This window comes from Cricetulus griseus, chromosome 3, assembly GCF_003668045.3.
Source record: "Cricetulus griseus strain 17A/GY chromosome 3, alternate assembly CriGri-PICRH-1.0, whole genome shotgun sequence".
NCBI lineage: Eukaryota > Metazoa > Chordata > Mammalia > Rodentia > Cricetidae > Cricetulus > Cricetulus griseus.
The window spans coordinates 55,018,463-55,028,892 of record NC_048596.1 but is presented as its reverse complement, the minus strand read 5'-3'; the positions used below and the strand labels follow the sequence as shown (position 1 = coordinate 55,028,892).

The 10,430-nt window shown below is 49.7% G+C and overlaps 1 protein-coding gene and 1 long non-coding RNA gene across 3 annotated transcripts in view; one reads left to right on the top strand and one right to left on the bottom strand.

The window, feature by feature from the left end:
* The window catches only part of LOC103160214, a 47,480-nt gene that overhangs the window by 16,523 nt on the left and 20,527 nt on the right, over positions 1-10,430 (bottom strand). The window contains exon 3 of the long non-coding RNA XR_004769054.1: positions 37-143. This is a non-coding gene — a long non-coding RNA (uncharacterized LOC103160214). The remainder of the gene's footprint in view (positions 1-36; positions 144-10,430) is intronic.
* Pold4 (DNA polymerase delta 4, accessory subunit) lies at positions 8,403-10,089 on the top strand. 2 transcript variants are annotated; one of them, XM_027408705.2, is made up of 4 exons: positions 8,403-8,705; positions 9,006-9,095; positions 9,267-9,378; positions 9,788-10,089. In XM_027408705.2, exons 1-4 carry the CDS (start codon positions 8,609-8,611, stop codon positions 9,822-9,824), a joined length of 336 nt encoding a protein of 111 aa, XP_027264506.1. In that variant the 5' UTR covers positions 8,403-8,608; the 3' UTR covers positions 9,825-10,089. The 2 variants fall into 2 exon arrangements, with proteins under 2 accessions (XP_027264506.1, XP_027264507.1); XM_027408706.2 differs by having other exon boundaries at positions 8,408-8,705; positions 9,725-10,089.

Sequence of the window (10,430 nt, the reverse complement as noted above, 5' to 3'; positions counted from 1 at the left end):
CTTCTGGAACCCATCCATTCCTTTGACGTGACATACCTTGGTCCTCCTTGAAGCTGTTACATTTGCCAGTCTTTCTTGCCTCTGGATTGCTTTACTGGCTCCCAAGGTCTGTTTGGCTTTGAACTTCTCCACTCTAGTTCATCCTACACATAGGGAGGAGAACTGTTTGTTATGCTTCTCTCTGACTTCTGCTAATCATAACCCCTGACATTCAGTCACAAACTTTCCCAGGGTCCCATTAGTGGCTGCCTACTAAAGACCTCACCTCACTCTTCCTCACCTAGGGAGGGTGATGGACACTAGCTAAGTCAGTGTTCTTTGCTATAGATCTGTTATTTTCCTTCCAGTGTAAAAGCCTATTTGGAGGAGGAGAATAGGATGGATGAGAGGGATAATCTAAGCTCAATGTAATTTTTTAAATTAACTAGTATTTTTTAATTTTATTGGAGGTTTGCCTGTATGTATGTTTGTGTGAGGCTGTTAGATTCTGGAATTATAGACAGTAGTGATCTGCCATGTGGGTGCTGGGAATTGAACCTGGGTCCTCTGGAAGAGCAGCCAGTACTCTTAACCACAGAGCTATCTCTCCAGTCCTCCAATGTCATTTTATAGCTTGCTAGCTGGATAGCCTTAGACAAACAACTGAAGCCTTGTCTTCAGTTTCCCCATCTGTAAAGTGGGGATAATTAAATATGCTTATGCAATTGTAGGAGAGGGTGATAGAAATTTTAGATACTTGGTTATAGCAGCAACCACTGTAGTAATTACAGATTAGTTGAAACATCCCTATGTCATGACAGTCTAGTTATGAGCTACTGGGTAAATTAATGGTTAATTGCTCCCAAGAAACACATGGATATTTTATGAGAAGAACCTCCTAAAGATAATACCTTAAGCAAGTTGGTAACAAATGATGGTAGTGCCAGTCAGTTGACAGATACTTTAAAGACCTAATTACTTGCCCCTCACTATGCTGGCTAGGTATATTGAAGCCAAAAGAAGACTCAGACTTAACTTAGCTCCTGCCCTTGTGGAATGTGCAATCTATTTGGAAAGAAAGATCAGCTTCCCTGAAATAATAAGGTATAAAAACACATTCATGTGATGTAATGGATAAGGCAAGCATATGAGCCCCTAGAAAAGGGTGAAGTGAGGGTGTAGGCAGAGGAGCTTCTGACTGCCCATGGGCTAGCCAACCTCAGTGTCATGTCCTGGAGTCACCTGACCCAAGTGGAACATGCCCTACTTCTATGGACTGAGACATCTATCCAGACACTTGTAAAATTCTGCCTCTTTGCATATTGAGATACTATAAAGGGCATCAGGGCTTTCTCTACACACAGGCAAAAAGTATCTTGGCTTGTGATATGTAAAACATTACACAGTGGCTAGAAGGAAGGCAATAAGGAAAGCAGGGATTCTGTCTTCGAGTTCAAAAGATCACGTGATCTGCTGTGTTCCTTGGAGGCAGGCAGGCTCCAAGTCTTTCTCTTTAGTACCCCCCCCTGTCTTTGTTCCTTTTTCCCTTCTCTCTTCCTCCCTCTCCTTTTCTTCCTCTCCTCTCCTCTCCTTTTCCCTCCCTTCCCCTCCCCTCCCCTCCTCTGCTGCCCTCTTCTCTCCATCCTCTTCCTCCCTGTTCCCAGCGTTTTTTCTCACTTTGTGGCATAGGCTGCCTTTAAATGTGCAGTTCTCCTGCCCTGACCCCTGCAGTGCTGTAATAACAAGCTTATACTACCATGCTCAGCTTTCCTTTTTCCCTCTGTGCTAGCACCCAGCTCAGGCTCCAACCTAAAGTTGTTTTTTGTTAATGTGTTCTGTAATGTGAAACAAAACAGTTTAGAAAAGGGGGTAGGGTGATCTCCTATAAATGCTAGGATACAATGAGGCAGATTTGCTTAAAAGTAGAAAGACCTAGACAATGGGCTAGCAAGATGGCTCAGTGAGTAGAGATGCTTGCTGCCAAGCCAAACAACCTGAGTTTTATCTCTGGAACCCACATGATGGAAAAGAGAACCAATAAATATAAGTCAAGGAGGCAGACCATGCAAGTCTAAGTCTAGGACAGAGGGTAAAGTGTCTGGACTGGAAGCACTTGGGAAGTACGCAGTGCTTGGAGCCATTAGTGGATTTATAGTGCCTGGCACAGCAAGTGTTCAATGTACGCTTTGCATATGACACGGTGGGATTCAAAACCATTTTCAGAGGGCATGAAGATTTTGGACAGGTGAAAATGATGGGGCAGGACACAGGTGAGTCTCCTTCTCAAGCAGACAGCAATTTGGGGCCAGACTCCAGGATGGCTTAGCCATACATCCAGATAGTATTTTAGCATACTTCCTGACAGCAAAGTCCTTGGTAATTTTTTTTTTTTTTTTTTTTTGGCTTTTCGAGACAGGGTTTCTCTGTGTATTCTCTTTGTAGCTTTGGAGCCTAACCTGGCACTCGATCTGGAGACCAGGCTGGCCTCGAACTCACAGACATCCGCCTGCCTCTGTCTCCCGAGTGCTGGGCTTAAAGACATGCGCCACCAACGCCTGGCTACTCCTTGGTAATTTGACTTGAACTGATGTAAAGACTATCTAAAACAAGAGTGTTTCAGAAGTTGAGAGCTGATCAGCAGTCTCATGTTCCAGAGAAACTGAAAGAAAGTGGAGGTTTCTGCTGGCTGCTCTAGTAGAAGCAGATTAAGTGTGGCTTCCTTCAGTGTGGTAGTTGGGGGTGGGGTCAGCACTGCACCTGCACACGTGCACACACACACACACACACACACACACACACACACACAAACTGAAAGCCCCTCTCCTCCCCTGTTTGAGATGGGTTGTATGAAGAAAGCCTGGTAGAGCTGAGGAGATGGGGCAGGTAGAAGAGAGGGAAGAGAGCAGCTGCCCAGGGCTCAGTTGAGATGTCAGGTATAATTCCATTTCTGTCCCTCTTTTTAACCTCCATCCCTTCCTCAGGCCCTGCCACTCACCCTGAGCTTGAGATCAGACCAGCTCAGGGGTTTCTAGGCAGCCAGACGAACACCCCTTGAAAACACACTAGCTTCAGCAGTTAGGAAACCACAGGCAACTTGATTGTTTTTGGATACAGGGAGCTATGTAGACTAGACTTAAAATTCATAGTGATCCTCCTACTTCAATGTCCTGAGTCTGGATGATAGGCATGTGCCATCATGCCCACCCCATAGGAACCTTTGAAATAGCATGCCGGGCAGTGGTGGCACATGCCTTTAATCCTAACACTCAGAAGGCAGGGCAGGCAGATCTCTGTGAGTTCGAGGAAAGAACCAGGTGATCTTAGCAAACACATTTTTCCTGTGAGTCCCATTCGTGGCATTTCCTACCAAGCCAGAAATAGCTTGCCTCTACTCGGAGCTTCCTCAGTGCTGGCTCTTAGCCTCCAGGAAGCTGCCTTTTCTCCTAGGTATGTTTGTTTTGTTTTGTTTTTTGTCTCCTGCACATCTTCTTGGTATCTCCAAGCACATAAGATGCCAGCGAGGTTTCCAATACACATGTGCTGTCTGGAGACAACAAGAAGGAAGATAAAGCCCATTTCATCTCCACTCTTGCTCCTCTCCCCGCTAAGGACATAGGACTTCTGGAGACAAGGCAAGAGGTGAAAGCAGAGTGAAGAGAGGCATCTCTCAAGACCAAGGACCAGCAAGACAGGAATGGCAAAGTCACAACATGAGGGACCCTAGGACGCTAGACATGGAATTGTTGAGCAGTTGTGAACCATTGTGCCACACACTACAAGCAGAGTAGACAGCAGAAGGAACAAAGGCAGGGAATGGACAGAAGAGACGCTTCACGTGGGAGCACTGGGACTCACAGGTACAGAAAGCTAGGGTGGGGGCTTACAGCAGCCACAAGTGAGAAAAGGTTCAGAGAGCATCTCGGAGCTTTAGTTTTCTCTTTCTTTCTTTCTTTCTTTCTTTCTTTCTTTCTTCTTCCTTCCTTCATCTTTCTTTCATTATCTCTCTTCTTTCTTTTATTCTTCTTTCATCCTCTCTCCTTCCTTTCTTTTTCATTCTCTCTCTTCATTCTTTCTTTCTCTTCTCTTTCTTTCTTTCTTTCTTTCTTTCTTTCTTTCTTTCTTTCTTTCTTCCCTGGTTTTTCAAGACAGCTCAAGCTGACTCTGAATTTACTCTGTATACCAAGGCTGGTCTGAACTCAGAGATCTACCCGCTTCTGCCTCCTGAGTGCTGAGATTAATGTTGTGCACAGCCACTGCCTGGCAGGTTACAATTCTTAAGTGTGGTTTTAGAGTCAGCAGCCCAGGTATTGAGAAAACAACATACAAATAGACCTGGACCCCTTTGGTGTCATAGAGGCAAGGCACCAGAGAATGACACAACAGCCAAGACTCTCAGCAATGATGGAATTCATCCAAGCACTCATCTTACACACACAAACACATTCACAGCCACAGCTACAGCTACTCAGAATGGAAGAAGGCAGAAGACGGTCCACTGTTCTCCTTAGCCTAGAACACAAAAGTCAGCGAGTCAGGCCAGGCTGCTTTCTCCCTTCTCCCTTCTCCCTGCCTTTGTCTTCTCAGTTCTTGAGCTCCCTGACTCAGTCTGGTCTCTAAATCTCCTAGTAGGAGGGGACAAAACCCTTGTAGCAGAGAAGTGATAAAGATAGTAAAATAATTGTGAGAGAGCTGTGGGTCTGAGTTCAAGTCCTTTTTAATCTTAATTTTCAGGGTCCCTAGCCTGGCTAGTTCAGCAATAACTTGGAGGTTCCTCCCCAACTTGCCTTGTCCTCCAGGACATGACTCTTAGGGAGTAACTAGAACCTCTTCCCTTCTGGACAAAGTCTGACACCTGGTGGCCATCTTGAGGAATAACCAGATGGGTGCTTTTCCAAATCTTCCCCAGAATTTCTTCTGAACTGTTTGTTGGTCCAGGTGAAAGAGGAGCTGATCAGAGTGGGTATGGAAAGTTCCTGGGCAGGGCAGAACCAGGGAGCCTTACTATTCCCCAAGGTTCTTACCATTTAAATTCATGAAACCCAGAACCTACAGGCTAAGGGACTGTGCCTGAGAGGGTAGAGAGGGACCAGGAAGGAGCCCCTGAAGGAATATGGCACATGGGGAAAGGAATGAAGGCAGGGTGTTCATCTGGCTGTCTAGAATCCCCTGAGCTGGTCTGATCTCCAGCTCAGGGTGAGTGGCAGGGCCTGAGGAAGGGGTGGGGGTTAAAAAGAGGGACAGAAATGGAATTATACCTTACATCCCAACTGAGCCCTGGGCAGCTGCTCTCTTCCCTCTCTTCTACCTGCCCCATCTCCTCAGCTCTACCAGGCTTTCTTCATACAACCCATCTCAAACAGGGGAGAGGGGCTTACAGTGTGTGTGTGTAGGTGCAGTGCTGACCCCACCCCCAACTAACACACTGAGGGAAGCCACACTTAATCTTTCCACTAGAGTAGCCAGCAGTGAGTCTAAGCCCCAGAAGTGCTGAGCTTCTTTCTGCTCATGCTATTTGTTCTCCTGATCTCCCCAGGACTTTGACCTTGGACATAGCAAGGTTTCAGGTATTTCCAAGTGCAAGAGTTAACTCCTAGTTCCCACCACCAGCGTCTGGGGGTTAGTGCTGACCAAGGACACTTTGCATACAAGACAAAGCTGAGCCCCACCTCAGACTACCAACAAGGTCTCCAGTCTGAGAACTGAACAGCAGTTTGGTGAATGGTCCCAGGAAGCTGCTTAAGTGGGGCAAAGTGTTTCAGGTAGGAAGGGAAAAGCATAAGATTAGAGAAGAAAGGAGAAAAACATCCAAAGAGAGAAAGCAGGTCAAGGGCTAGTCAGTTCCCCAAACACCTCAGAGAACCACCCAATGCTTAGCAGGTCAGGACGGTCCCAGTGCTGACTGGGAGAAGAGAGCATGCTTACTTGGGAGAATTGCCTTACCCCAGGCCAAAAGACCAGTCCTAGGGTCCCTGCACTCAGGTCAACACTCTGGATCTCTCTCTGGGGCTGAGGGAAGCTAAAGCCCATGGGAGATATCTTTCCAGACAGTGTAGGAGAGGCTAACTGGGCCTGAGCCAAGCAGAGCTGGGAGGGGGAGCAGGTAGGAATGGCCCTCCACAGAGCAGGTCAGGGTGTCAGGGGCTGCCAAAGGAGAGAGGGGAATAGGCCCAGGCAGCAGTGGGAGCTGCTGTGGCCGCCCAGCGGCACACCCCATTTCACGCTCCCTGGGCGGTGGCAGGCCCCACGGCTATCAGCTTTCAGGGGTGGGAGGGACCAGGAATGAGGAGGGGTCTGCCCCACCCATGGTTCCCACTCCTTCGGGGCTTTGTGGACTCAGGAAGTGGGTGCCACTTACCTTTGGGAACCGTCCCAGAGTCCCTTTCTGAGGCTGTATTAGGGAGGAGTCCTAGTCCCCCAGACCCTAGAAGCTAGCCCACTATAGAACACTCAGCCTGACTAGACCTGACACCAGCGCCCTTCCCTTCCTGGTGCAAAATTCTCCCTGTTACCTTCCCCAGCTCTGCAGGGTCTCTTCTAGCTGGATGTGGGCCCCATTTGTACAGGAGAAGGGGGAGAGGGGATCAGACCTGTGCCAACCCAAACAATGCAAACAGGTCTTTGCACTGTTACCATAGCTCCCTCCTCCTCAAGAAGTTGATGAGGAAGGCCAAGCAAGAGGAGGCTCCTGAAAACACAGCCTTCTCCCCACTGATAGGTTCTTCTTCTCTAGAGATCTTCCCTGTTGCCACATGCATGAGAGGCCCAGTGCTTGCTAAGCCAGATCTCCAGAGCTTCAGAGAAGGAGGGCAAAGGCCTCCAAGCAGCCATCATCAGACCTTGCACCCCTGGAAGGAAGGACCGGATGGGATCTCCAGAGGGTGATTAGTGCTGGGTCAGTCCCAGTGCTGGTTCCCAGACTCCCACTGGCCAGCACTTTCACCCGCTGCCAGGAAGTTGGTGAGGGGGAGGTGATAGCAGGGGTGAGTCAGCGATGACAGGAGCCCCAAGACAAAGGTCATGGGTACAGAATTGAGAGACACTGTTTACAGCAATCTACCTCCTGGAGGTTTCTCCCAATGCCCACCATCCTCCTCTAGCTCTAAGGAGTTCTTTCTCCTTCTGCTTTCCTGTACAGGTCTGACAACTGGATGCCCCTCTACCCTGCAAGCTTGGGATCTTCTGGAGCACAAGGAAGGCTAGTTACACAGTATCTGTTACTAAGAGCCCTGATCACAATTTACCTACACCCACTTGCAAAACTCTTTTGATGTCTATTTTGAATAAGGTTGTGGGAACTGCTTAGTACAGCTCTAGGCACATGGTAAGCCCAATATAAGGGAAAGGTTTATTGATGTTATTTTCTGTTATATACACATTTCTAAGAAACAGAGCATATCTGTCAGTTAAGAACTGGAGATCTAAGCTGGGCATTGGTGGCACACGCCTTTAATCCCAGCACTTGGGAGGCAAAGGCAGGTGGATCTCTGTGAGTTCGAGACCAACCTGGTCTACAACAGCTAGTTCCAGGACAACCTCCAAAGCAATACAGAGAAACCCTGTCTCGAAAAAAAAAAAAAAAAGAACTGGAGATCTATGCCAGGCAGTGGTGGCACACACCTTTAATCCCAGCACTCAGGAGGCAGAGGCAGAGGCAGGCAAATCTCTGTAAGGCAATTTCTGTGAGTTTGAGGCTAGCCTGGTCTACAAAGTGAGCTCCAGGACAGCCAGGGCTACACAGAGAAACCTTGCCTCAAAAACCAAAAGGGGGCAGCGGGGGAGAACTGGGGATCTGAACCCATAGGGAGTGGGGACTAGACTTCTGGCATCCTGCTTGGAATGGAATCTTCCTGACTAGCAAAGTGGACAGAGGCAGGCTGTCGGGCCTGACAGTGGACACAGCAACCGCATGCCTGGGCTGGGTGGACAGTGTCTCTGCCAGCGGACTGTGAGAAAGGAGCCTTCGGAGCCCATGGGCTTCTCCAGCCAGGTCTCTTGGGGCCGGTAGGAGCAGGGAAAAGGCCAGGATTAGTTCAAACTCTCTTTGGACCTAAAGATCTGATCCCACAACGCTCTGGGGCCAACCGGCAGGAGTAAAAGGTTCCAGCCGGGCTCAGGGGACTTACAAACTGGCCACGGGGATTAGTGAGGCTGAAAAGAACATTTGCCTAGGAAGGAAAAACGGGAAGTGAGAGGCTGAGGATAACTCTCTATATGTCCCTAGGGACCCAAGTGGACCAATGAGGGACCGGAGGAGGTGGTGAAGTCTGGGGCATCTTGACAGGTCCTTGGTTCCGCCTAAACCCTCCTCACTCGGACGCAGCAGCAGCTGCCCCACCCCCTGCCCTCTGACGACTGCCATTGGCTAAAATTAGGGTCCCGCCCCACAAAGGCCGCTTGCCATTTGCTTAGGCTCTGATGTTTGCGTGCTTGTGGGGGCGGAAGACAGGCGTCATTCTCTGGAACCTAGGGACTTCCTCTCTCTGCTTGTCTGGGTCAACTTGTCTGTCCATCGCTGGCCCATCTCTCTCTGGCCCTCTCTCACACTCTCAGCAGCTGTCTTTCACAGGCCCACTGCCCTGCCTTTTCTTTCCCGCTATTGCCTCCTGCTCCGCCTGCCTGGGTGGCCGCCATGGGCCGGAAGCGGTTCATCACTGACTCCTACCCTGTTGTGAAGAAGAGGGAGGGGCCCCCTGGGCACAGCAAGAGGGAGCTGGCACCAGAGCTAGGTCTCTGAAATGTGGGGGTGGCAGAAAGAGTGGGTATGCAAGTATGCAAGGACCAGAAAGGGGAGGGGGGAGAGGAGAGAGAGAGAGAGAGAGAGAGAGAGAGAGAGAGAGAGAGAGAGAGAGAGAGAGAGAGAGAGAGAGAGAGAGAGAGAGAGAGAAGCTAGTATGTCTCATACTTCTGATGAGCTGTCTGGCTGCTGGATGGCAAAGGCAAATGAGTGAAGATACAGCCAGTGGCACAGCTGTGTCCAGGGTAGGGCAAAGGCCTGGATGGGCCTGAGGAGCTGCATGTTATTGCAGGAGAAGACACCCAGTCCCTCAGCCAGGAGGAAGCACAGCTGGAGCTGCTGAGGCAGTTTGACCTGGCCTGGCAGTATGGGCCTTGCACAGGTGAGAACCCCACCTCCAGCCCACCAGGCACATCTCTGAACCAGTTCTGTCATCGATGTGTTTCAGAAATAATCCAAGTGCCTGCCTAACACTGTCTCCTGAGACTGGCATGTGTGGAGGCCTCTAGCCTGGACTCTTCTGCCCTGCTGAGTCTTCTTTCCACCCTGGCAGGTATCACACGGATGCAGCGCTGGCATCGGGCAGAGCAGATGGGCTTGAAGCCCCCTCTAGAGGTGCACCAGGTGCTGAAGACACACTCTGAAGACCCCCGCTTCCAATTCAGGTCAGGACAGCTTTCAGGGAACCAGGCCCTTCTCTAGGAGTTGCCACTCTCTGGTCTGCATAGGGGCTTCCTTGACTTGGAGAAATGGGCACAGACTTAAGGGGTCCTTCCTGACAAGTAAGAAGGGTCTTCTAGGTGCCTGGCTCAAGACAGACCCCTTTAATGATCCTTACCTCTAAGAGCTAATGGTGGTGCAAGAGTATATACAGGGCCCATGGGGCTATCTGAGTACTGGGGGTTCATCAAAGCCACAGAAGCACACACAATAGTTAAGAACTGCTGAAGATCCATCAAGGAATAGAACTGACTCTGCTCTGCACTCCTCCTCCTCCCCTGTCTCCCACAGCCTCTGGCATCTCTACCCACTCTGAGGTTCCACCCGGGTTGTTCTTCCCTTGACACCTCCTAGCCACCAAGAACTTCTGGACAGAATCCATGGCCAGTAGATGCTGCTCTGCTCATCTCAGCTCTGGAGAAACAGTTAGCAGGCTGACTGTGGAGGTCATCCTGATTCAGCCTCTTACCTGTCCAAGCAACAGGCTCCTGATGCTCCTGAGACCACACCTCCGGGGCCTAATCATGACCACCAGATGCTTGCCATACCCTCTCTGATGTAGTAAATCCAGCACAGCCTGACTCAAAGCCAGATGTCAGAAGAATCAAAGAGTTCACTAACGCTTACAATAAAGTACATTAAGCCTGAAATCCTGACCTTTAGTCCCTTAATATGACTCTGCTCTAGCTGGCAGTTCCCAAAAGGTAAGTAGGCAGGAGAGCCAGCTATAGGCTTTTGTGTTGTCTGTCCCCCCCCCCCCCGCCGCAAAGACATGGTTTCTCTGTGTAGCCCTGGCTGTCCTGGAACTCTCTGTGTAGACCAGGCTAGCCTTGAACTCAGAGATCTGCCTGCCCCTGCCTCCTGAGTGCTGGGATTAAAGGCTGTGTCACTATACCACCTGGCTTCCCTATCTGTCTTTCTAAGGCAGTCTTCTCATGAGCTGAGCAGCCTCTGGTGTCCCCTGGTGGTACTTAGAAAAGCACTCTGAGTCTCCTTC